The sequence below is a fragment of the Elephas maximus genome, chromosome 25 (assembly GCF_024166365.1).
Source record: "Elephas maximus indicus isolate mEleMax1 chromosome 25, mEleMax1 primary haplotype, whole genome shotgun sequence".
NCBI lineage: Eukaryota > Metazoa > Chordata > Mammalia > Proboscidea > Elephantidae > Elephas > Elephas maximus.
The window spans coordinates 27058572-27086352 of NC_064843.1; the positions used below are offsets into that span (position 1 = coordinate 27058572).

A 27781-nucleotide genomic window follows, 5' to 3' on the forward strand; every position below is an offset into this window, starting at 1 on the left:
TTAAGAGTGAGATAATGGGGCAGAGCCATTGCAAGAGAAATTGAATCCCCCGCAGGGGTCACTGCACTCTTATTCAGATGTGGGGGACAAGTGTGGAGCCTGAGAGGCCCCCAGAGTACAAAAGGTAAGGCAACAGTCACTCTAAGGTGCTGACTTGCAAAAGCCTTGAATTTTACGCCCTAGGTTCCCTGCTTGCCTTGCCCTGGTCCCGATTCTGGGGGAAAGCTGCTCCCTAAACAGGGCTATTGACTCCTCCCCACCATCCTGAGGTCCCCCTCTGGGCTCAGTTCCAAATTCTCCCTGGATCCCACCTAACTCTTACTGTGAGGTGGCCTCCGCTGTCCTTGGCCTGCATTTCCTGGTGTGTGTCTTACCGGGACCATTCCATCGCGGGTTTCAGAAATGTTAGGACAGGACAGTGCAATGAGTCAGAAGCTGTGGACGTGAGATCTAATCTTACACTTCCTAGCTGTGCACTTGCACAACTTTTTCTTCCCCCAGCACCCTGTGAAATGGTGTAAAGCCTGTTCCACCTGCTGCAGAGAGCTATGGTCAGGGACAAGGGAGGGGTGAGCTTGGTAAACTGCAAAGCTCTAGGCATCTGTCCGTAATTTCTATTATTGCTGCTGCTAATTAATATTGGCATCAGCAGGTTCATTTAATGTCTGATGTTGGTGCCACTGGCCAGTTTTAGCATCAAGGCTTTTAGAAGCATCGACACAGAAGATAGGTCACTTCGGGATGTGACAATCAAAAAGGAGTGAATTCTGTCCCCTCTGAGAGTTCTGTCAATAGCCAGATCCTGTCACTTTACAAATGAAGTCTAAGTATTTAGAAACCCAAAACCTCTGCAGGAAAATAAGGATTAAAAATGAATATTTATGAGCTGACAGTTCTGTAACTTGGTCCTCAATATACTTCCTTCCGTGACAGTTACAAACCTGTTGCCACTCTTTAGGCAGGAGTAAGGGCCCAGCACAGCAGGTCCCACCAGCTCTGTGACCTTGGTGAAGTCACTCACCCTCTCTGAGCCTCTGCTCTCAGCAGTAAAATTGGAGGAGTAATACTTATCTCATAAGGAGCCCCGATGGTACAACAGTTAAGTGCTTGGCTGCTAATGGAAAGACTGGCAGTCCTGAGGAGAGTACCTGGTGATCTGCTCCCTTAAAGATTACAGCCTGTGGGGCAGTTCTACTCTATCATGTATATAGGGTGACTGTGAGTCAGCATTGGCTTGACGACACACAACAACAGCAATACTTATAATGTTAGTCCGTGAACAGAATAAAACTATGTGTTCCGGGTGCGTAGCACAGCTCCAGGGACACAGTTGGTGCTCAGTAAGAGGTGGGTGTTATGCCCTGCCTTGGTTGGGATTCTCCGTCCTTTCATCTGGCTGGAATTTGGCAAGAGCCTTGGTGTTTTATATGCCATTCAAACATCCTCTAAATTGAATTAAGGACAAAATTAAGCAAACCCTGTCTTCTTTTGATCTTGATCACCCTCCAGCGTGGAGTTTTTATTTGCTGGCTAACTTTGCTGCTGCTTCTTTGGTTGTCCTTTGATCAGAAACGGAGCCAAGGTCTGAAGGAGCTTCTCATTTCTGAAGGCTGGGCTCTCTGTTCCTTCCTTACATCTTGTATTCTCAGAATGCAAAGAACCTTGGGAGTCTCCTGGTCCCGTGTCTCTCATGTAACCCACTCCCCTCCAAAGAAAAAAATGATCTGCTGCACCAAGGTCCAGGGATGCAGGTAAGGGTTGCTAAAAATGCAGATGCCCTGGCCACATTCTAGACCAACTAACTTGGACAACCACACTACCTCCCATCTGCTGAACTTATTTTTTAATATACTTTTTATTGTGCTTTAAGTGAAAGTTTACAAATCAAGTCAGTCTCTCACATAAAAACTTATATACACCTTGCTACATACTCTCAATTACTCTCCCCCTAATGAGACAGCCTGCTCTCTCCCTCCACTCTCTCTTTTCATGTCCATTTCTCCAGCTTCTAAACCCCCTCTACCCTCTCACCTCCCCTCCAGGCAGGAGATGCCAACATAGTCTCAAGTGTCCACCTAATCCAAAAAGCTCACTCCTCACCAGCATCCCTCTCCAACCCACTGTCCAGTCCAATCCCTATCTGAAGAGTTGGCTTCAGGAATGGTTCCTGTCCTGGCCCAACAAAAGGTCTGGGGGCCGTGACCACCAGACTCCTTCCAGTCTCGATCAGACCATTAAGTCTGGTCTTTTTATGAGAATTTGGGGTCTGCATCCCACTGCTCTCCTGCTCCCTCTGGGGTTCTCTGTTGTGTTCCCTGTCAGGGCAGTCATTGGTTGTAGCCAGGCACCATCTAGTTCTTCTGGTCTCAGGATGGTGTAGTCTCTGGTTCATGTGGCCCTTTCTGTCTCTTGGGCTGGTAATTATCTTGTGTCCTTGGTGTTCTTCATTCTCCTTTGATCCAGGTGGGTTGAGACCAATTGATGCATCTTAGATGGCTGCTTGCTAGCATTTAAGACCCCAGACGCCACTCTTCAAAGTGGGATGCAGAATGTTTTCTTAATAGATTTTATTATGCCAATTGACTTAAATGTCCCCTGAAATCATAGTCCCCAAACCCCTGCCCCTGCTACACTGGCCTTTGAAGCATTCAGTTTATTCAGGAAAACTTCTTTGCTTTTGTTTTAGTCCAGTTTTGCTGACCTCCCCTATAGTAGTTCTTATCTACCATTTAATTAGTGAATACCCCTCTCCCACCATCCCTCCCTCCCTCCCTCCCTCCTCTTGTAACCACAAAAGAGTGTTTTCTTCTCGGTTTAAACTATTTCTTAAGTTCTTATAATAGTAGTCTTATACAATATTTGTCATTTTGCAACTGACTAATTTCGCTCAGCATAATGGCTTCCAGGTTCCTCCATGTTATGAAATGTTTCACAGATTCATCACTGTTCTTTATCGATGCCTAGTATTCCATTGTGTGAATATACCATAATTTATTTATCCATTCATCTGTTGATGGGCACCTTGGTTGCTTCCATCTTTTTGCTATTGTAAACAGTGCTGCAATAAACATGGGTGTGCATATATCAGTTCGTGTAAAGGGTCTTATTTCTCTAGGATATATTCCAAGGAGTGGGATTACTGGATCCTATGGTAGTTCTATTTCTAGCTTTTTAAGGAAGCGCCAAATCGATTTCCAAAGTGGTTATACCATTTGATATTCCCACCAGCAGTGTTCCAATCTCTCCACAACCTCTTCAACATTTATTCTTTTGTGTTTTTCTGGATTAATGCCAGCCTTGTTGGAGTGAGATGAAATCTCATTGTAGTTTTGATTTGCATTTCTCTAATGGCTAATGATCGTGAACATTTCCTCATGTATCTGTTAGCTACCTGAATGTCTTCTTTAGTGAAGTGTCTATTCATATCTTTTGCCCATCTTTTAATACGGTTGTCTTTTTGTAGTTGAGTTTTTGCAATATCATGTAGATTTTAGAGATCAGACGCTGCTCAGAAATGTCATAGCTAAAAACTTTTTCCCAGTCTGTAGGTAGTCTTTTTACTCTTTTGGTGAAGTCTTTGGATGAGCATAGGTGTTTGATTTTTAGGAGCTCCCAGTTATCTAGTTTTTCTTCTGCATTCTTAATAATATTTTGTATACTGTTTATGCCATGTATTAGGGCTCCTAACATTGTCCCTATTTTTTCTTCCATGATCTTTATCGTTTTAGATTTTATATTTAGGTCTTTGATCCATTTTGAGCTCGTTTTTGTGCATGGAGTGCGGTATGGGTCTTGCTTTATTTCTTTGCAGACGGATATCCAGTTATGCCAGCACCATTTGTTAAAAAGACTGTCTTTTCCCCATTTAACTGTTTGGGGCCTTTGTCAAATATCAACTGCTCATACGTGGATGGATTTATGTCTGGATTCTCAGTTCTGTTCCATTGGTCTATGTATCTATTGTTGTACCAGTACCAGGCTGTTTTGACTACTGTGGCAGTATAATAGGTTCTAAAATCAGTTAAAGTAAGGCTTCCCACTTTGTTCTTCTTTTTCAGTAATGCCTTATTTATCCAGGGCCTCTTTCCCTTCCATATGAAATTGTTGATTTGTTTCTCCATCTCATTAAAGAATGTCGTCGGAATTTGGATCGGAATTGCATTAAAAGTATAGATTGCTTTTGGTAGAATAGACATTTTTATAATGTTAAGTCTTCCTATCCACGAGCAAGGTATGTTTTTCCACTTACGTAAGTCTCTTTTGGTTTCTTGCAGAAGTGTACTGTAGTTTTCTTTGTATAAGTCTTTTACATTTCTGGTAAGATTTATTCCTAAGTATTTTATCTTCTTGGGGGCTACTGTAAATGGCATTGATTTGGTGATTTCCTCTTCGATGTTCTTTTTGTTGGTGTAGAGGAATCCAACTGATTTTTGTATGTTTATCTTATATCCTGATACTCTGCTGAACTCTTCGATTAGTTTCAGTAGTTTTCTGGAGGGTTCCTTAGCGTTTTCTAAGATCATGTCATCTGCAAATAGAGATACTTTTACTTCTTCCTTGCCAATCTGGATGCCCTTTATTTCTTTGTCTAGCCTAATTGCTCTGGCTAGTACCTCCAACACAATGTTGAATAAGAGTGGTGATAAAGGGCATCCTTGTCTGGTTCCTGATCTCAGTGGAAATGCTTTCAGGCTGTCTCCATTTAGGGAGACGTTGGCTGTTGGCTTTGTATAAATATCCTTTATTATGTTGAGGAATCTTCCATCTATTCCTATTTTCCTGAGAGTTTTTATCATGAATGAGTGTTGAACTGTGTCAAATGCTTTTTCTACCTCAATTGATAAAATCAAGTGATTCTTGTCTTTTGTTTTATTTATGTGGTGGCTTACATGAATTGTTTTTCTGATGTTGAACCAACCTTGCATACCTGGTATGAATCCCACTTGGTCATGGTGAATTATTTTTTTGATATGTTGTTGAATTCTATTGGCTAGAATTTTGTTGAAGATTTTTGCATCTATGGCTGAACTTCTTTGATAGTGATCCCCATCTTATCTCTTGGTTCATCTAGGCAGGCATGAGAAGGCTAAAACCAAGCAGCTCACTTGCGTACACCTGACAATACCTTCCTTGTTAGGAAGTGTTAGTCTCCTGACACTCCTCCCCTTGACCCAGTGGCTGGGCAGGAATATATTCTTCAGTGGTGGGATTTCAGGCACTGGGCTTGATTATTTGGGGCTGGAGGATAGCCCTGGGCACTGGAAGTGAGGTTTATTCATTCATTCAACAAATATTTATTGAGGAGCTACTCAGTGTCCTAGATGCTAGGGATATTGTGGTGAATACAGCAGACATGGTCCCTGTTTGCATGTTGCTTAGAATCTGGTTGGGGTAAACCAAAACCCACTGCTGTAAGTCAATTCCAACTTATAGCAATGCTGTAGGACACAGTAGAACTGCCCCCATAGGTCTTCCAAGGCTGTAATCATTACGGAAGCAGACTGTCACATCTTTCTCCCACAAAGCAGCTGGTGGGTTCAAAGCTGCCGAGCTTTCTGTTAACAGCCAAGTGCCTTAACCACTGCACCACCAGGGCTCCTCTGGTTGGGGTGGCAGGTATTAATTACAGAAGCAAACAGATAAATGTGCAATTGCACATGCAATATGGGATGTGAAGATTTATTTCAAAGATAACTGCAGGGGAGAGTTTGAAACAGGGTATCAATTGCTTTTAATTAGCATATTCTCTGTAAGTGGTGCCTCTGCCATGGCCGTTAAGATTACAACAGAAAGATGGTAGAACAAACAATGAAGACATAAAAGTGAGTCATTGGTGGCTGGACACTGAGTCACAAAGAAAATGTTATCAAATAAAAATGTATTTTTAATGTCCTTTTACCCTCACCAACCAATGGTACAGATTCTGGCCCCCCAGTCAGTCTATCCCCACCTCTGGCTGAACCCCACCCCCATCTCTGAGCAACTTTCATAGGAGGTGCTCTGAGATAGGGACTATCATTATCCTCATTTAACAGATGAGGATGCCGAGGTAACAAGAAGCTAAGCAACTTGCCCAAAGCCTCTCGCTGAACAGGCGGAGCCCACGTTCTTCACCACTGCAGAAAGCTGCCTCTTGGTTTGGAGAAGGGGTGAGTAGGAGCTAATACTGCTCTAAGGTAGCAGGGAGAAACCCAGCCTGTCTTCCGATGGCAATGCCCACCCCTCTGCCATGGGCACAGCCAGGCTGGGAAGCATGGTATGCCTGTGTGTACACGTGCCTCAAGGGGAAGACGTGATACCTGGCACAGGTGCCGGCCCTGTCGAAGGCCCTTATCTGGAGCTGGTGCCCAAGGATCCTGACAGGGCAGAGAAGCCCTTATCAGCCCACACAGCTGCTTCCTGGGCTGTTTCCCCAGGGAATTACATGCCAGTGAAATGAAGGCATCGGCATTCAGTTCTGCGCCCTGGACAAGCTGTGCTGCCTTGGGGAGCACCAGGTGCTCACTTGAATTAATGTGGCTTGGAGTCTGTATTTTGGGTGGATCTATTTTTTTTTATGGCTCATAGTGGGCGGGGTGTAGGACTTGGGGACTGGGGAAGACTGGACTGTAGACACAGATAAAGGAGGAGGCAAGAGCCAGCAACTGAACTGGGGAATCAGTATCTCCTGGCTGTTTGCTGAGGAAAGAGCAAGGAAAGGATTGAGGATCCAAATGAGGTGATTATTTAGGTGAGTTGTTCTCAACAGCAAAATTTACATTTTAACAAACATAAGTCCCTCAAAATAGCTCAGACTGGCTTTAGAGACAACCCTAAGCAGTGGGTGAAAAATGATTTGGTGTTTTGGGGCACAGAGCATGTAATTGGAAAGCCAAATACTCAGATTTCTCACGTTGTTTTCTCCATGGCCTCCCTTTATTGTGTCATCTCTCTTCTCAATCCTCCTCTCTACACACAGGCATTTCTGTTTGCTTGGCTGTTGGATTTCCAGTTTCAAAGAGTGTCTGTCTTCAAGCTGCAGTAGGATTCATTCGGGTCCCCACTACCCCTAAACCTTTTAGCTCCAAACCCTCCCTCCCCCTACCCATTTTGGCTTAGTCCACTCTCTGTCCTCTTAGCAATTCAAAGCAAGTTGGCTGATGTGTCTGTGGTACGCACTGACTCAGAAATTATGACTATGGTTCAGGGAATGGGGAAGATAGCTTATAACACGTAGGTGAAAGGGGCTTTGGACACCATTAAAACTCTCCAGGGGTCCAGAGTTTCTATGTGAATTGGAGACAGAAAGCATACCTCTCCTCTAAGGGTCTCATGTGTTGTTGGACCTCTCTCATGGGTCCTGAATTCATCCTTCTTTGAAAGCAAAATCTGGACCCCAAAGTGTTTGTCATTGCATAGAACAGCCAGACTCAGAGAAACAGTAACTGATGGGGGACCCTGCACAGATGGGCCAGGCAGTCCAAGGCAGTGTGGTTGAGTCACTCCATCCCCCAACCCACAGCTAACAATGAACCAATCATTCAGTGATAGGACTAGAAGCCGGTGTGAACAGGTCTCTGTGGGGGTGTTTCTATATTTATATTCCTAGCACATCAAAGAGTATTTCAATTGCTGTTACTTTAGCAAACGTCTTTCATGCAGATTTTGATATTTTTCAATGAAGAAGGCTTCATCCGAATCAATGGAATGATCCTTTTCACTTCCCACATGAAATGCCCAGTGCCTTTTAGTTGTGTACCTTGAACTTGGAGTCTGCAAGTTGCCTTCTTCACATCTGGGGGATTTATGAGTTCTGAATCTTGATAGGTGGTTACATTTCCAGCTGTGGATCTCATAAAAAGTTTATGTTGTACTAAATATTGCCCCAGTCAACAACTACAGCTTTATACCTCGCCTCTGAAGCTGTGCTGAGCTCTCATATCCCAACTACTCTATTTGAGAGGCAATGGATTTCAAGATGTCAGACACCTGAGAAGCTGGAACTAGAGGCTACTCCTGCCACAGATCTGTGGCTTCTCCCCCTTAGAGAGCACTACTTATGCCTTTGGCATCTTCAAATCACGCTCCATCGATACTCCTGAGGTCCAGCATAGAGATGGCCACGCTGGGGTGGGCAATGGTTGTTTTCTTGGGTGCCTACAGCACCCTGGATTTGTGTCCATTTTTTCCTGCCCAGGGTCTAGTACATGCCCCCTGTCCTTCGCTCCACACCTCTCCTATTCAACCATTAGGGGACCTTGAAAGAAGGGGGTGGGGTTTGAGCAGGGCAGCTGGAGCAGGAGGCAGGGTTCACAGGCTGGGCTTGACAATGTCTTCTGGACTGAGAGGACATGGAGGTGAGCCACATGTACCTACTTATCCTCTAGGTGCTCGGCATCCAGAGCCTTAGAAGACGAGTCCCAGGAGGTCACAGGCCCCTGCATCTCTGGTCTGAGTTGGAGCAGAGTCATTGGTCACTTTTAAGGACAGAGTTCAGTCCTTCCAGCCAGGTCTCTCTACCACATCTGTCTCAGGGGCTGATTCTTAGCCTGATGCAGCTCATGTCTTGTGGTGGCCCCATTTCACCCAGACCAGAAAGCCTAAGTCTTACAAGGACTCACAGGGATCTCAATGACACACGTTCACTCCTCCAACCCAACTCCCACTCTTTTCCTTTTTGCTGACGGGGCTCCAGCCACACTGGCCTTCTTGCTGCTCCTCAAATATGCCGGGCATGGTCCCAATTCAGAGCTTTTTTTCAAGCTCTTATCTCTGCCTGGAGATGTCCAATTAGCTAACTCCCTCCACCTCCATAAAGGCCTTGCTCAAATCTCACTTTCTCTGTGAGCCCTGACCAACATGTTTTATTGCAACTCGCCTCATTCTCAGGTAGTCCCTGGGTGGTGTGAATTGCTAATGCACTCGGCAGCTAACTGAAAGGCTGGGGGTTTGAGTCCATCCAGAGGTACCTCAGAAGAGATTTCTGGTTACCTGCTTCTGAAAAATCGCCACTGAAATCCCTGCAGAGCATGGTTCTACTCTGACACACCTGGGATTGCCATGACTCAGAAACTACTCAACAGCAGTCGAGGCTGGGGCACCACTCTCCAGCCCTCCTTCATGTCCGCCTTTGTTGTAGGCTTGCTTTTCATCTGCTAACGTGCTAAGAAGTTGACTTATTTAGTATGTTTATTAAAATTTTCTCCCTTTCCCTTATTGCTCGCACAACTAGAAGGTAAGCTCTACCAGGCCAGGGCTCTTTATCAGTTTGCTCACTGACATATCTCAAGTACTTACAATAATGGCCAGCTCATATTGCTGCTTAATAAATATTTATTGAATCAAGTTGAATGAGCATATGGTTTCCCCACGACACTCTCCAAAGACCCCCTCTGACTTCTTAAGTTCAGGTCTGTGTGACCTACTTGATATCCTACTAAGTGCTGGGCATTTCCAAGGCCTCTTGGGTACATGAACGTGTTTTAACTTCACAACGAACCTTTTTCCTTGATGATTATAATGAGCTTTGTTGATGGTCACCCAGATGCCAAGCATCATAGCTGAAAACCAGTCCTGTGTGCCCAAGGTCAAGTCCATGCTGTTAAGTCTTTCATAATCTGAAAGTTCTTCCTTTTGCTCTACTTGAGCCTTTACTGATATATTTCCAAACAATTTCTCTCTTTTCTGAACGCTTTTCCAAATAAAAGGTGGGGAATGGAGTTGTATCAATAAAGACACACAAGTTAGGAAACAAAATCCCAAAGCCATTTTCTTTCTTAGTTTGCAATTTGCTTCTCCCTACAGTGGTGCCTAATGAGGTGTGCTTCTAAAAAGCCTGGCGATCAGACTGTTCACTCTGTGAGTTTCGTCTCACCATCCCCTCCTTAGGACACCAAATCTACAGCCTTTGCAATAAGCCTGATTCACATATACCATGTACAGTAAATGGAGATGCTGGGAGGAGCTGGGAGGACCTAGAGGAGCTGAGAGTGGAATCCAGGCTTGCCCGGCATCAGCACCTATGTTCTTACGGCACTGCCCACAGGTGGAATTGCACAGTGGGTGAGAGGGGCTGTGGTCCCCATCTCCAAAGGTGTTCTGGGTGATTCCTGGATGACCCCTGGCATTGCCTCTTGGGTATGTCTCACTCAGATAGGGTAGAACTGGACAGAGGCAGCCAAGTTGTTGATGACAATCTCTCTTTGGGAGCCAAAGCCACAGAAGTAAATCCCTGTGGCCAGTGGGAAGGGGTGGAAGATACAATTCAAAGCAGTCTCTTAATATCTGGGAAGAGGAAGCATGTGCTAGACTCTCCAAGGAGCTGTGACATCAGATTCATATGTTTATCCACAGAGGGCATGGGCTTTCAAAAAGGGGAGAATACCTTAGCCCACAGTTAGCAACTTTCCGATTTCAGGGTAGACTGGGAGGGTTTGAAACCTGTGGCATGTGTTTGGGTAGAGATAATAAGCCTGGGCCCCATCCCTCTGCCTGAATGGACACCCAGGGAGGGATTAGGGAAGAGGCCTTGTCTGGGTGTCAGAGACCCTGGCTGTCCCACTAGGGTGACCTATGGCCCTTCAGCATCCATCGATGTCCAACATGGGGATGGAGGGGGGGACACTGAAGTTGTGGCCCACAAGGTACGTGCTGCCCTACACTGAGCTGTGGGTGGCTGAAGGACAACACCCCTGGTCTGGCCCTGTGATGGTTTTAGGAAGTCCCCTGCGGCAGGAGAGCAGGCATGGACAAATAGCACATGCCCCTGGAAACTGCAGGCTTAGGAGGGGAGCCTAGCTCCTGGACACTGCCCCTCTTCATGTGACAGGACATGTTCTGGAAGCATCAATTCAACTCAGCTGTTAGCGGCAGTGCCACACTCAGCACTATTAGATGCTTTCCCACAAAAACCGCCTCATTCCATCCACTCAATGACCCTAATTTTGCAGATAGGAACCAGAGGCTCAGGAATACTGTTGCTTGCTCTAGACCATGCATTCTTAACGGGGGTGATATCGCCCCCAAGAGGCAAAGATTGGTTCTCAAAGAGGGGACAGAAAAAAGATCTTTATGCATAGATCTGTGGAATTAAAATTTTATGGGTGAACGATTAGGAAGAACATGTCTAAATAGGCTTCCTGGGAGGCAATAATGGAGAAAAAACAAAAGGCTGGGAAAGGTCTAGCCCAGCACTGCCCGGCTCACTAGCTCCACGTGGCTACCGAGCTCCTGAAATGTGGTAGTCCAAATTCAGATACCCTTTAAACATAATATACACATTGGATTTCGAACAGTTAGTATGAAAAATAAAATGTAAAAATATCTCATTAATAATTTTAGTGTTGATTACATGTTGAAATAACATTTTAAGATATATTGAGTTAAATAAATTATATTATCAAAATTAATTTCACCTGTTTCTTTTTACTTTTTTTTAATATGGCTCCTAGAAAATAGAAAATTACTAATGAGGCTCATCTTCTATTTCTGTTGGGCAGCGCGGCTGCAAAGGCCGTGTTACAAGGAAGCACGGGGATTTGTACCGAGGACTTCTGATTCCTTCCCGGTGATGTTTTCTTATCCCATAGCTGCCTCCTCAGAGAACCACTTACTGTGTGACCCTAGGCATACCTTTAACCTCTCTGAGCCTCAGTTTCCTCCAGCCCTGCCATCTTGGGAGTACTTTGCAAATGGAGAAGCTCGCCCCAGCTATGAGGTTCTATTCTGGACCCAGCTGTGAGCCCGGGGTCACTGCAGAACAGGGAAGTGTGGGCTCCTCAAAGACCCATTTCACCAGAAATGACAGTTCCATAAATAGCAGTGTCACTTGTGTGTCTGCTCCTGGGGAAATACCACAGGGGCAAGGTTAGAGAGAGAAGGAGTTCTAAACTTGAGACCGGCAGAGCAGACTGTTAGAACAAATGATAATTTTAACGTAAAGGAACAAAAGCTTTCTTGTGGGAAGGAGGAGATATTAATGAAAAAAAAAAAACTTTCACAAAGCGTTTGCATAATAAATAGGAGCTAATAAAACATCTAAAAAATGCAGCTCTGCTGGACTGAATTGATGCTCCAGTCTCCAATATGCCCACCCTTTTATTCCTTTCCTAAAGCCTAATGTAGGGGGGAGAAAATCAATTCTATTTTAATTTCATGAGAAAAATGCTGAATGAAAGAAAAGTGCAATAGAGGGAGACTTCAGCCTTTAGCTCCTTGCTGACCTGGAATGTGTGATTATGTGATCGATGGATTTCTCCTCCAAAAGGCCTCTCCAATCTGCCTCCTGCCTTCACCTCTGACAAGGAGGTAGGGAAGCTCCAAGCTGGAAGGAGAACTGTCTGGGGTGCTTGGGCAATGCAGTCAGCCAGCAAGCTGTCTCCAAATTTACTTCCACTCTAACTCTCCTGAACTTTGGCCTCCATATACCCAACTCTAACCAGATCTTCTTCCTGCTTCTCCTGACATGGGACAAGTTCTCTCACTCCAGCTGGTTCTTACAGAAATAGCTTCCCAGAACTGACTTTCTGGTCCCCCATCGCCTGGGAGAAGGAATGGATTACCCAATAAGCAAGGTACACACTTAATAATCTGTAGTGCACAGTTTCATCTGTTTTTTGTTTTTTGGTGACAAACAGGTGAAACTGTGCACTACAGATTAGTAAGCAATCAAGTAAACCCGTGTGTGCCTTTATTAATGTAAGCCTGTACATACCTGGCTTACTGGTTAATCCGTACCTGCCTAGAAGCAAGACTGGCCAACCTCGATGATGGCCACAGTAAATTGAGGTTAAGCAGGTGAATTCTAGAGTCACACTGTCTGGGTTCCAAATGTGGCTCTGCCTCTTACTTCCTGTGAGAACTATAGAAAGTTACTTATTCCCCCTAAGCCTCAGCTTTCTCATGTGTAAAATGGGGATAATAATACTTGCCTTATAAACTTGCAATGATGAAATGAGTGCACCGTAATGCATGGAAGGTGCTTTAGCATGGTGCCTGGCAAATAGTGAGTGGTAATTAATGCTAAGATTAGCGTAATGACTTGCTACAAGGAGGCAGGGAGAGGAGGGTTGAGCCTTTGGCTTCTGATCTTGAGGTTCCATGATTCAAGATTAGTCAATTAATGTGATTTAGCATGCATTTTTCTGTTATCTTTAAAAGAAAACAAAACTTTATTTTAAGATAATTTTAGACTTTCAGAAAAGTGCTGCTTTCAAAATTAGTACAGGGAGTTCCCATATTCCCATCACTTTCCCTAATGTTAGCATCTTACGTAACTGTAGACAATTATTGAAACCAGGAAATGCACATTGAACCAACACTATGAACTCAACCATAGGCTTTATTTGAATTCAACTCGTTTTCCTGCTGATGTCCATTTTCTGGTCCATGAGTTTACACTGCATTTGGTTGTTATTACTCCGTGGTCTGCTTCAATCTGAGACAGCTCCTCAGTCATCCTTTGTCTTCTATGACCTTGTCTCTTTTGAGGAGTTCTGGTCAGTACTGTCCAGTACACTGCCAGTCAGTAGACTGTCCCATAACTTGAGTTTATCTGATGTTTTCTCATGATTACATTGAGGTTATGCATTTTTGGCCAAATTCCACACAAGTAATATTATCTCCTTCTCAGAGTATCTTATCTGGAGGCACGTGATGTCTATATGACTCATTACCTGCGATGTTAACATCGATCACTTGATTAAGAAGGTAGCATGCATTTACTGAATATCTACTACGCTTCTTTGGGATACAAAACTGAATAAGAGGTTAACCATGCTCTCGAACTCTCAAGTCTAATGGACAAATAATGTTCTAGTTAATATTGCAGGGTAACAAACCACCCCAAAACTTGGTGGCCTAAGCAACAATTTTATTCTGCTCACAGATTCTGTGGGTCAGAAATTTGAAAGGCCATAGGAGGGATGGCTTATTTCAGCTCCAAGACATCTGGAGTCTCAGCTGAGAAGACTCGACTGGCTGGGCTGGGAATCATCTGGAGGCTTCCTTACTCAGATGTCTGGTGCCTGAACAGGTCCAACTCAAAGCGTGGACTCAGCTAGGGCTATCAACTAGAACATCTACACATGGCCTCTTCATGTGGCTGTGCTTCCTTACAGCATGGCAGTCTCAGGTTAGTCAGGCTGTTACATAGCAGCTCAGGGTTGTAGACATGAGTGTCTCAGTGCAAAAGGCAGAAGCTTCATTGCCTTTTATGACCTAGTCTCAAAAATTACACAGCATCATTTCTGCCACATTACATTGGTCAATACAGTCACAAGTCCACCTAGACTCAAGAGGAGGGGACACAGACTCCAACTCTTGGTGGGAGGCATGTCAAAGGATTTGTAGCCATTTTTAACAACAAATAAAGGGGGAAAAGCACTGAAAGTACTTTCTACTTATGCAGATTTGGAAACTTCATGCCCAAGAGGACAAAAGCTTTTTGCCAACTAGGCTGCATTACTTATTAAATATATAATTATTGAGTACCAACTACACACCAGACAAGCAGGGACCCAGATGCCAGCGATGCTCCTGGGAAGAGGCAGGCCCAGACAGACCATTTATGAAGACTTGTGGTCTTCTGACAGTCACAAGCACCCACAGCCAATCCCCCCACCAGCTACTACTGGTCATACAAAGTAGCAAATAAGGGGGCCAAGGACAAGGCAGCAGGGTGGGGAACAATATGCTGGGCTTTGGCATCAGAACGACCTCATTTTAAATCCCAGCTGTACCACATTCAGGGTTTGTTACATTTTCATTCTTAATCCTCATTTATTCAGTAAACCTTATTGACTCTTGTTCTGTGCCAGGCTGGGAGCTTGGCAGATAAAGCAATAAATAAATAGAATCCAAGCCTTGCCCTCCATGAAGGCTCTCCCCAGGATGTTTCCACCAGAAAGGCCATTGGTATGGCTGCAAGGTCCCAGGGAGCAGTGCCCTGGGATTATTCAACTTCTCTCGCATCTCCATGTCCAAAGCCAACTGGAGAGGCATCAGTCACGCAACTTAGCAACTTAACCAGGTTAAACTTAGCAGAACAGAAATCAGCTGAGAGTGAACTTGGAAGGCAAGCAGCTTACATTTAGAAACCCAAGAAGTATTGCAATGCAGACTAAAAGCAATTGGGAATATCGCCAGACAGACTCATTAAGCAAAAAAGTTTCGGTGAAAATAACAAAATCATAGCACCCAGGACGCCCCAGCACGAGATTAAAAGCTGAAAGGAGATTTAAGCTTCATATTATTAAGCTGCATTATGACAGTTTAGGAAGAAAGATTTTATAGCCATCAGAGTTGATGGTGGCCTGTTAACGGGACTCTGGCTGTGCCCTTTGAAATTCAGTGCAGTTTGAAAGAGTGAAGCTGTCAGGATATCCCTCCCCTGTGGGGCAAGGGAGGGAAAGAGGCAGAGAAGAATTTGGCTGGATTCCTGGGGCTGGTAGCGGGACCCTCTATGGACAGGAACACTCCACACTAAAGTCTTACTGGGAAATGAGGGGTGGGGTGGTGAATTAGACAAGAGTGAGGGCGCATAGTGAGCACTTAATAAACATTCTGATATTATCACCTGCTAGCCGCCCCCTGCCGTTTAGGTTGCTGGGTGGTGAACACTAAGGACCCTGGGCCGGCTGGATTCCAAGCTTGTTTTCTACTCATGTTTGATCCCAGAGTCCCCAGAAAAAGCATGTTGGACAAACAAGCTGACTTGCCCTTCTGCAACGCCTTTCTGATCAATGGCAACTGAGGGAGTTGACAGAAGACTAAGGCAAGCCCCTGCAGGGCGGCAGCTGGACTGTCCTGCCAGTGATCATGGGCCTCATTTTCCGGGCTTACAGGGCAAGGGAAGGGATTGCTTAGACAGGTCCTTGCGCAGCAAACTGAGCCCAGGAGCGGGACCTCTGGCCCCGGAGCTTAGGTTTGGCAACCTGAGAAGCCTGGCCCACCTCTTCCAGGGGCTTTGCTGCTCCACCCACTTGATAGCAGAGGACTTGGCTGGTGATACTACAAACTAGAGCCTTGGTCACCCAACTCTTGGTAAGTGGTGGGTCTAAGTTGCAAAACAGATTCTGCCTCCCCACAGATTGAGACCCCTCTTCTCGTTCCTTAACATTAGCAGCACCAGAACCATCGATCAGGCCAGTGAAGACATGCAGCAGGGCTTTCCCAACAGCTTCCAGCCTGAGAAGGCTCACCCCCCTCCCCACTTTAGTTTTCGAGCCATATATTGGCACCACCTTATTCCTACATTTCTAGGGACCTCATCCTTCTCCAGTCGTGACTCAAATTCACTCCCTAGCCTCCACTCCCTCAGCTTCTTGTGTGAACCTGACTTATCATTGGTGATGTTAGTCTTGACCACTTGTTGGCCAGGTTTCTCCACTGTGAAGTTACTATATTTCTCTTCCATACTCTGTTCATTCTAAGTCAGTCACTAAGTCTAGCCCACACTCAAGGAGAGAGGAACTAGACTCCACTTCCTGGAGGGAGGGATGTGAATAAATCTGTGCTCTTAATTTAAAACTATTAGAGTAATTAGTAAATGTGGGGGAGATACTTTGAGGCTATGAAAATACCGTTTCCCTCCACCAATTTTAGCATTCATCAATGAATCCTGCCTGCAGCAATTATCACTGTGGTGTTCCAATGGTCATTTTCTATTTCTTTCCAACATGTCATTTTAAGGCACCTTTCCTTGGCACATGGAAGTGCCAATTCACAATTCTTCTGCTTAATCTCCCTCACACTTTAAGGCTCAGCTCAGAAGTTCTCAGCCCTGGATGCCCATTAGAATCTTCTGGGTAGTTTAAAAAGTATGATGCCTAGGCCCTTATATCCAGAGAGTTTGATATAACTGGTCTGGGGTGGGGCTAGGCATTGGTACTTTTTTAAAGGTCCCCAGAAGATTCTATTCTTAGCTATGGCTGAGGACCACTGGCCTAACCCAACATAGCCCAGCCTCTCTGGGAGGTTCCTGTATTCTTTGTTCTCAAAGGACTTAATTCCTTGTAATACCCATTGATGCCTCTTTTGTTCCCAAAGTTAATAACTGTGTTGTCTTCATCCGAATATCCCCAAAGCCCAGCACTGAGTCTAGCACAGAGCATCTACTGAGCAATTGTTGACTGAATGATTAAATCTCAACAGAAACAAAACCAGTAGCTGTGTTTGCAGAACAGTGGCAATTCCCCATATTCTATCCCTAGCTAGAGCACTGGAAACAGCAGTACAAGTATCAATCATAATCATTCATCTGTTGTTATTATAGTCCTCAACTCTCTAGGAAAAAAAAGGGCACTGTGGCCAAGAAGTCACTGGCATATACATTGTAGACATCTGTGCCTTCACACATTTCTTCTGAAAGAGCATGTTTGAATTTTATTTTTAAATTGACAGGGAACCAAAAAAAAAAAAAAAAAACCATTACTACACTATCACTATACAACATGAATGTGCCTTAGAAGTGAGGATGGTGGGACTTCGACTCGCTTTCTTTGGCCACATCATCAGGGAAGACCAATCACTAGAAAAGGACACCATGTTTGGCAAAGTAGAGGGTCAGTGAAAAGGAGGGAAACCCTCAGTGAGATGGACTGGCACAATATCTCTAACAATGGAATGAACGTACCGATGATCATGAAGATGGTGGAAGACTGGACAGCATTCGGTCAACAGTTACCATGAGTCAGAGCCAATTGGTGGCAACTAACGACAACACACTTCGTAACATGAAGTGATTACCTTGAGCTGGCCTCCTTTTAAATTTTCCTCTGAAGTCATCATGATGGCAAAGACCATGCCTGTAGACACTTCTACTGCTGATCAAAAAAAGGAGAAAATGTTTTAACTAGTTGTTTTGAACTTACAGGGCCAAAAAAATTAATAAATAAATGTAACCCTTAATGTGACAACTGACCATGTTGGTCAATCTCATCTGTAAGCTTGTTAAAACTCTAGTGTGTTGAGATGTCCAGAGCATGGGCTGGAAGCCATTGGAGAAAGCCAGCAGTATGTGGGATGGGTAACTTAAGGAGCTGATCCCCCAAAGGGTTTAGGATGAAGATACTAGTCTTTATTCAGGAGGGGAGGGGGCTAATCTATAGAGGATGATTCCAGAATGTCAAGCTGTAGGTGGGCAAGTCTTGACTCAGTTTATACTGTCACCACTGGCAGCTGATGCTGTTATGGGTTTCTTCAATTTGAGGTCATCTCTTTGGGAGTGATCTCTTTAGACAACCCTCTAGTCCCATCAGGGCATCTCTATGTTTCAGAATAAACTTATCCAAGTTCCCTGCTGCATCATGGTGCCCACAGTCATGCACCAGCTAAGAGACAAGATCCTGGTGAAGCTGGTACAGCAGAAAGCATTTCATGTATTATACATTATCACCCCCTCTTTCCAGGACACAGCTAGATGGCACCCAGAGTCGCCCTCACCCCAGTTCACACTTTCATTCCCTCTCTTGGCCTCAGTTTCCTCAGCTGAAGAATGGGAATAATCATAATGACCCATAACGATTTTTTGGGGGGGGACTGGACTTTTTTTTTTTTTTTTTTTTTTTGCATTTTTTGAATACACTTGATTTTATAGAACAGTTTTAGGTTTTCATTTACGGAAAAGTTGTACAGAAAGTACAGAGAGTTCCCACACCCTCTCGCTTCTGCACACAGTTTCTCCTATGGTTAACATCTTGCATTAGTATGGTACATCTGTGGCAACTGATGAACCAGTATTGATACCCTATTAAGGGTTCACTCTGTTTTACAGTTCTATGAGCTTTGAGGAATTCATACTGTCATGTATCCTGCATCACGTTTTTTGAGGATTAAATGAGATACTTTTATGTTAGGAGTCCCTCGCAGTACTTGCACAAAGCAGGAGCTCCAAAATGGTGTTTTTGTCATGGTTGCATCTTCCACTCACCAGCTTCTGAGTCCTGGCCACTGCCCTCATCCCCACCTCACCTTGTATCATCCTTTAACCCTCATATACCATCTCCTCAAGACCAGAATATTGTCATCTGTTCCGTGTGAAAACAGAACTGAGGTGGCCATATCCCATACCTAGCCCAGTGCCTCGGCACAGCAGGGCTCAATACAAAAATGTTCAAGAAACAAGTCCTTCCTGATGGAGCTCATCAAGGAAAATTGTTCCCTTCTGTTTTCCCTGCCTCTCTTGCCCCCGCCCCTTTGGCCCAGAGTAGAAGGGCTGCCTGTTCTTTCCAAGAATATCCCCTTGTCCTTTTCAGCTGGAGCCCTGGTGCAGAAGCTAACATCACTCATTGACTCCCTAGAGCCTTACTCCTGGATAAATGGGTGTCTTCCAGGAGCAAAGAATCTGGGAATAAATCTTCAACATACATTAAAAGAGAAACTGAAATTAGAACTATTATTTTACCATTGAGGAACCTGGCGCTCAAGCTACACAGCTATTTGAGCATTCATTTATATACATAACACACATACACCCTGTGCAAGGGAATGAAATGTTGGGCAAAAGACAGATAAAATCCTTGCCCTCTTGGAGCTTAAAATCTAGAATAAGGGCCAGCAGACTTTTTTTCTAAAGGTCCAGAGAGTAAATATTTTAGGCTGTGTAGGCCACAGGGTCTTTGTTGCAGCTACTCAACTCTGCCATTGCAGTGTAAAGCAGCCATAAGCAATGCATAAACCAATGAGTGTAGCTGTGTTCCAGTGTAAATTTGTTTACAAAAATAGATGGTGGGCCACGTTTGGCTCACGGACTGTACTTTTCCCACCTCTGGGCTGGTAGAAAAGACACATTAATGAAATTATTGCACGGTTAAATGGGAAATTTGCATGGGCAAAGGAGCGGTAAGTGATTCTGGGGACATAAAGTGGGAGGACCTGGGAGTCAGAGAAGGAGCTCGGGAAAAGTGTCATTTTAACTGAGGTCTAAGGATGAGGAGTCAGTAACTAGGGAAAGAGGAGGCATGGGAAGGAAAAAAATGTTCCAAGCTGACTAAATAGCTGGTGCGAAGGCCCTGTGGCTAGAGGAATCCTGGCTCTTTTCAGCTACTGAAATAAGGATAGGGTTGAGGATGGTGCAGGACAGGGCAGTGTTTCGTTCTGTTGTACGTGGGGTCACTGTGAGTTGGAACCAACTCAATGGCACCTCACAACAACAACTGGAGGGAGATTGAGAGGGGCCAGCAAGGTGAGCAGAGGCCAGTTCACGTAGTATATTTTAGGCCAAGATAAGGATGTGGTCTTAATCCTGAGAACTATGGGAAACCATTGCTCTCTTAGCTTTAAGTATGTAAAAAAATGAGGGACTGGATTTTCATTATGAAGTGCTCCCTCTGGCATCTGGGTGAGGATTCCACTGACAGCAACCATAGGAGAAGGGGATGCCCCCAAGCACTTTGTTGCTTCAGGCCCTGGAGCCCAGGGTTGCCGTGCAGCTCAGCAGCCTTTCTCCCACTCACTCTTTATTTTATGGTTGCTATTCTAACAAATCTTCCCTTTTCTCCATTTCCAAACCAAGATTCATTTTGTGTTATTGCCTTATGCATTTTATGACCACAGCTCCATCCCACTCCATTTTTCTCACCTTCCTTCTTTCCCTCCCCATCCTGTTCCCCCACTAACTTCGTAAAACTTGCAAGTTAAATTTTTCAAAGACTGTTTCTGACAAAGCAGAGGGAATTAGATTTGGTGTAGCCCTTCATAAAAAATTGAAGACACGCTATATTAACATACAGTGATTTATTCATAGTGTTTCATTACAAGTAAGTGAGAATCCTGTAATACCAGGAAAGGTTAGGAGAGCAGGGGAGCACGGTATATTATATTGACAGCTCGGTGTAAATGGAGTCGCTTTTGGATTGAATTTGGAGCTCAGGAAAGGAACTGGCTAGTAAATAAGGCATGAGTTTTACCTCCCAGTGTCTGTATATCAATGTAGTTGCCACCCAGCCACAGGGAAGCTTAGATGGGATTTCCAAGGGATACACGGACACATCTCCTCCACTGGTGCACTGGGCTTTGTTGTTGCAGGGGGAGCTCTCTGAGTGTCTCCCTTCTGCCACTAGGGAAAACTGGAATCCTGACCCCACTACGAAAGCTCCACTCTCCCCATTAGCTCAACACTCTTCTAGTCAGAAAAGAACGAACAAATCCGTCTTGGAAGAAGTACAGCCAGGATGCTCCTTAGAAGCAAAGATGGTGAGACTATGTCTCACATACTTTGGACATGTTATCAGAAGGGATCGGTCCCTAGAGAAGGATATCATGCTTGGTAAAGTAAAGGGTCAGCGAAAAAGAGGAAGACCCTCAATGAGATGGGTTGACACAGTGGCTGCAACAATGGGCTCAAGCATAACAAGGATTGTGAGGACGGTGCAGGACTGGGCAGGGTTTCACTCTGTTGTATATAGGGTCACTATGAGTTGGAACCAACTCAACAGCACCTGACAACAAGAGCTCTAGTCACATGGACTTTTCTAAGTTCTTGCAAGCCGTCCCCACCTTTGCCCAGGCAGTTGGCTCTGCCTGGAATGCTCTTTCCTCTGCTCCGACTCTGTGTCATCTATCTCCATTATAGTTCAGTTGTCCCCTGAGATGCCTTCCTGATCACTTTGCCTTAGTTGTGGGTTCCTCAGAAACAGACACGAAGAGAAGGGTTCGAATGCAGGCAGATTGTTTGACAGGTTTAGGAAACACCAGTAAGGGGGGAGGGAGTGAGGAATAAATAGGGCATTTGTTAGCCAATGATGATATGTTTTCAAGCCAACTCCCACTGGAGAGCCCCTGGGTGGTGCAAACAGTTAATGCATTTAGCTGCTAACTGAAAAGTTGGTGAGCTGAGTCCACCCTGAGGTACCTCAGAAGAAAGTTCTGGCAACCTGCTTCCTCAAAATCAGCCATTAAAAACTCTGTGGAGCACAGTTCTACTATGACACATGGGGTCACCATGAGTCAGAATTGACTGACTGCAACTGGTTTGGTTTTATCTGGTGCCTTTGGAGGCAAGTAGAGCCGAATCCCCCAGGGAAACTGGGTGGCACTATAGAACAACAGCTGCAGGGCTACCATGTGAGAGGGGACCTGGGAATTTATGCTCCCATCAATAGCTAGCTGATGGTTGCTGGGGCCTGTGTGCTAACTACCAAGCACTGCAGGCCAAGCATCCATGGAGAAAGCCCTCAAGCAAAGAGACAGAGGCTTGCAGTGCTTGCCTCTGGGAGGGGTTGGGACGGGCAGGGGGACTAGAGGGAATGTGGTGAACAGGCACACCACTGCAACTTACAGCTAGTGGCCAGGGACCTGTGGGACGGATGTGCACCCACAGGCTGCTCTTGTAAAATGCCCGAACCCTTCAGCTCTGTTGAGTTTCTCGTCCTCTGCTCCAGGCAAAGTCTGGTCTTTCTCCCCTGAGAACATGAAAGTTACCTCTACAGGTGGAATCAATCACTGCACTCACTACCACTGTTTAATAAAGGGGAGAGAAATCACCTCTTTCAAAGAGCCTTCAGTGCCATTGCCAGGAACAGAACGTTGCTTATTTTATTTTTGAAGTAAAGTTGATGCGTTCCACTTCTTCCTGGGCCTGGCTGTCCTCTCAAGTCTGGAACATCCTTTTTATTATTATTATTTTTATTGTGCTTTATGTGCAAGTTGACAGTTCAAGTTAGTTTCTCATATAAAAATTTGTACATACATTGTTATGTGACCATAGGTGCTCTCCCTATAATGTGACAGCACACTCCTCCTTTCCACCCCCGATTTCCCATGTCCATTCAACCAGCTCCTGTCCGTTTTTGCCTTCTCATCTCACCTCTGGACAGGAGCTGCCCATTTAGTCTCACCTATCTACTTGAGCTAAGAAGCACAGTCTTCACAAGTATCATTTTATGTCTTATAGTCCAGTCTAATCTTTGTCTGAAGAGTTGGCTTCGGGAATGGTTTCAGTTCTGGGCTAACACAGAGTCTGGGGCCCTATCTTTTGGGGTCCTTCCAGTCTCAGACCATTAAGTGTGGTCTTTTTACGTGTATTTGAATTCTGCACCCCACTTTTCTCCTGCTCCGTGAGGGACTGTCTGTTGTATTCCCTGTTAAGGTGGTCATTGGTGGTAGCAGGGCACCATCTAGTTCTTCCAGTCTCAGGCTGATGAAGTCTCTGGTTTATGTGGCCCTTATTGTCTCTTGGGCTACTGTTTTCCTTGTGTCTTTGGTGTTCTTCATTCTCCTTTGCCCCACGTGGGTTGGGACCAATTGATGTATCTTAGATGGCCGCTCACTTGCTTTTAAGACCCCAGATGCCACTCAACAAAATGGGATGCAGAACATTTTCTTTATAAACTTTGTTATCTAGGACATTCTTGATGGAACATAAAGTAGGCATAAGTTGCATGTGTAGTTGGCTTACTTCTTTTTAGAATGGAAGCCACTTGAGGATAAGGCTTGGCTTGAATTCATTTGGGTCCTCCAGAAGCACACAGCACAGAGCCTAGAATACAGGAGGTACACAGGAAACATTTGTGCATGAGTAAATAAGTGTGAGTGATGATATTCTTCAATTAATGAAATGTGTCTCCAGGCCAGGTAGTATGATACAGGATAAAGAGCACAAGCTTTAGAGTCTGACAGACTTGGATTTACTCCTGTGTCTACGGTAGCATAGTGAATGCCAACGAGAATGCACAATCCGCAACCACACACAACAACCTGGATGAACCTCACCAACAGACTGTTGAGCAAAGAAGCCACACACACAAGAGACTAGTGTCTGATTCCATTTATGTAAAGTTCAAAAACTAGTCGATGCTGTTAGAAGTGAGGATAGAGGTTATTCTGGGGGAGAGGAGGACTAAGAACTAGAAGAGGGCATAAGGGAAAAGTCTGGGGTCTGGTAATGTTCTATCTCTTGATTTGGGTGCTGGTTACATGGTTGTGTCCGGTTTGTGAAAATTCATCAAGCTGTATACTTTTCTGCATATGTATTTTATGCATATATGTATATATATGCATATCTGTCTATATATGTATCTTTTAATAAAACATTTTTTGATGGAACTAGATAAACAAAACAAAACAAAAAAACAGTGTTTGTCACTTAATCATTGTAATTTAGAGAAGTGGTACTCAAAGGGTGGTGTGCCAAGACCAGTGCCCACCTGCCAACTGACTGTTACTTTTCCTAGCAATATAAGCACAGAAGTTGAGAGTAAGCACTTAGAAACGTTTATAGCAACTTGACATTGCCGTGACACCCAAGTGCATGATCAGTGAACTCGTCTCATTACACGGTGTAGATTGGTTTGATTATTGCCCAACTCACATGATGAGCCATGTGTGGTGTGGTTTTTGTATTACTATTGGCCTGGAATGGATTGGAAAACACAGAACTGGGTCTTTGCTACTGATTGTTTGAAAAGCGATGATTTAAAGCAAATTGCATACAGCTAAGCCTCAGTTTCTTCATCAGTAAAAGGGGAATAACTATCCTGATACCTAAGAGGTTTTTGGGAAGACAGTCAAGATGATGTACGAGAAAGCACCAGATAGCAAATGCTATCCATGTGGAATCTGAGGCCCAGGATCTGCATTTTTAATAAGTCTTCCAAGTAATTACAAGTCGAATGCCACACTTTGACACTGCTGTATAGCTGTGCTGCTAATATGGTAACCACTAGTCATATGGTGCTACTGTGCTTTTAAAATGTGATCAGTCCAAGTTGAAATGTGCTGTAAGGGTAAAATACATTCCCAATTGAATAAAATAATGTAAATGGTCTCTTTAAAATTTTTACATCAATTGTATGTTGGAATGATAATATTTTAGCGATATTGGGTTAAGCAAAATATATTACTAAAATTAATTTCACTTATTGTTTACTTTTTTTTAATGTGGCTATTAGAACATTTGAAATTGTGTTCGTGGCTCATGTTCTATTTTGATTGAATGTCAGCAGTGGAGTATTTCGGGGCATGGATGATCTGTCAAGTGGTCAGTAACTGGCAGCTCACATAACTTCTCTCCCCTCTCCTGGTGTGCTTCTAAAAGAGACTGATCCAGCTTCCTGGGCCAGTTATTTACCTGTTTGTCTGCTGGCTTATTGTACAGATCAACTACAAGGCTGTTGGCTCATTGGATCCAAGTGCTGACCTCTCCAGCCAGAGGGGGAAAGTGTTCAAGCTCCGAAACGAAACTCACCATCTCTTTGTGGGTCTGTATCCAGGGACCACCTACTCCTTCACCATCAAGGCCAGCACAGCAAAGGGCTTTGGGCCTCCCGTCACCACTCGCATCACCACCAAAATTTCAGGTATCTTTTTTAGAAAGGGAAAAGGCAGAGAGGTTTTGTTTTGTTTTCCCATCCCTAATATTCCTGGGAGTATAAAGCAGCAAAGCCAATTGTCATTGCGTGTCATTAGAGCAGTCACGATGATACAGCCCCTCGTGTGCTACTGTGGTAGTCTACATGAAAAAACCCTAATCTATGAACTTCTTAAAATGTAAAATATGTATTAATTGGGTGAGATTCAGCAGATAATCTGCCACAGGGTTGCATTAAATAGTACATTCTTCTTGCATACAAATTGGTTTGTAAAAAAGTGATTTATTTTTCAGGCGTATTTCTTTTGGCGGTGCAGGACACAGCACAAGTTCTCATGAAATGTCTGATTAAAGAATGAATGAATGTTACAGAGTCACAGTTGTCCAAGATTACAACCTGCCATCCTCAGTAAGGCCACCGCCACCATTTGATAGCATCAAAGCAGAATTATCTCAGAACCTTTCTTATACTTTTCATTTTCCAAAATGCCTATGCAATTCCTGTCCACATGCATATATATTTTACATAGATACAAACTCATGGTGTTTTTTGTAGCTTAACGTTTTCATTGGTCCTTATACACAAGCATTTCCCCTGTTGCTACATTGCCTTCATCATAATGTTCTGTCAAGTGGATGGACAGTAATTTAATGAAACGTACCCCTGTGGTTGGATATATTGGGTGCGTCCTTTCTTTTAATAAAATAATGTTTCGATAAACATGTTTGTAGAATTAAAGTTCAGTTTGTTAAGTCTGGATTATAACTTTAGGATTAGATTCCAGAAATTGAAACACTGTGTCATGAGCAATGTGGGTTTTAATAGCTCTTAATACCAAAGGATCAGATTTAGCTGCATTCCCATCAGTCGGGTATGGGGGGGCTCACTAAAAAAAAATAAAAGGTAGAGAGGAACTAGTTCATCATTGCTTTAATTTGCATTTGGAATGTGTTTAACAAGTGGACTTCACTTTCTTCACATCTTTGTTAAGTAGTCATATTTCCTGCATTTCGCTGTGCATTTGATGTGGAACTTTTTGATTCATAAGGGTACTGGCCTATCGCTGCCACCCTTCCCCACACTCTACTGCACCTTGAAGGAACTACAGGTAGGTTGGAAGCCAGGGCCACTTTTGCTGAAAGCCTGGAATACCTTGTGATTCTTATCCAACCTTTTTTTCAAGCATCCTCCTTCTAGTTGTCCTTGGTTAGGACAGCTTCAAGGGGAGGTAGTAAGGAGAGTTGGGACATGTGCTGAGCTCACCTCCTCTCTCTGTTGCCTACCCAGCACCATCAATGCCTGAGTACGATACGGACACCCCACTGAATGAAACAGACACAACCATCACAGTGATGCTGAAGCCCGCTCAGTCCCGAGGAGCCCCAGTCAGGTGAGGAGGGCTTCTTGGCTTGGAGTGTGCAGTTTCCACTGTCTGTACCACACACACCTCCAGTTGAATCATGTCCTTACAATGCCCATGGATAAAACTGGCCAGGAGCAAGGCTTCCTAGGGGAAGAGGGTCAGTCACCCCAAGCTCAGTTCAGAGAGGGCCAGTGAGCTAGGAGCCTCTCACCCCACAGAGGAGTGTTGGGGTTGGATGAGAGGAAGCATGCTGATGGAAACCTAAGGAGGGCTGGGAAATATTTTTCTGGAACACACCCTGTGGCAAGTTTAATCAGTGGGGTTGGGGTCCTGGAAACACAGTCTCCTGACAAGATCATCTTTCCATGTCTGACTGCCAGTAACAGATAGACGGACTTGCTGAATTCTCAAAAAAATCTGCTTAGAGATCAAGAATGGGACAAGACCTCAAAACTGGTCTAGTTTAGGATCTCAGAGTCCTAGAGTCCAACAGAGAATTGCAGTCAATGTCACAGTGCTTATTTTTAACAAGAGGTTCTTAGAGTTTAGGAATATACTTGAGCCCCGGCAGATAAAGCGTATCGGCAGCTATGTTGACCCGGTGCAAGTCCTGGGGCTTACGGGCATCAGGAGGGTGGGCATCTCTTTTCAGCAGCTATACTTCGCAGACGGGCAGCAGCTCCGATGCTGACTGCTGGCTTTGCTCAGAGCTCCAGGAGGCAGGACTGTAGACCCTTAAAATGAAGAAGAATGTTGGGTGGAACAGCTGTCAAATTGGCTCAGTTCAGTTCAGCAATTATGCATTGAGTACTTTATGTGTCAGGCATGGGGCGGGACACGGGGGATAAAATGATTCATTTATTCATTCAGTTAGTCATTCAACAAACATGTATTGAGCACCCAGTCTGTGTGTGCCAGGTACTATTAAAGTCTTTGGGATTTGGTGGTGAACTAAAAAAAACTAAAAAATAGTTTTTTTTTTAGAACTAGCCAAGAATAATTCATGTTCTAGAGAACATCAAAGCCTAGCTGGGGAGACAGAAACATGAATGATAACTACAATACAGTGCATTCTTGTGGTGATATGCATACGTCATTATGCTAGCTCAGAGGAGAGAATTCCTAGAGGAGA

The 27781-nt window shown here is 44.3% G+C and overlaps 1 protein-coding gene across 3 annotated transcripts in view; it reads left to right on the forward strand.

Annotated features, from left to right (window-relative positions):
* PTPRT (protein tyrosine phosphatase receptor type T) overlaps nucleotides 1-27781 on the forward strand; it is a 1296550-nt gene that overhangs the window by 968347 nt on the left and 300422 nt on the right. For all 3 annotated transcript variants that reach the window (XM_049868705.1, XM_049868707.1, XM_049868708.1), the window contains exons 10-11: nucleotides 25073-25274; nucleotides 26574-26676. In XM_049868705.1, coding sequence (XP_049724662.1) covers nucleotides 25073-25274; nucleotides 26574-26676 — 305 coding nt within the window. The remainder of the gene's footprint in view (nucleotides 1-25072; nucleotides 25275-26573; nucleotides 26677-27781) is intronic.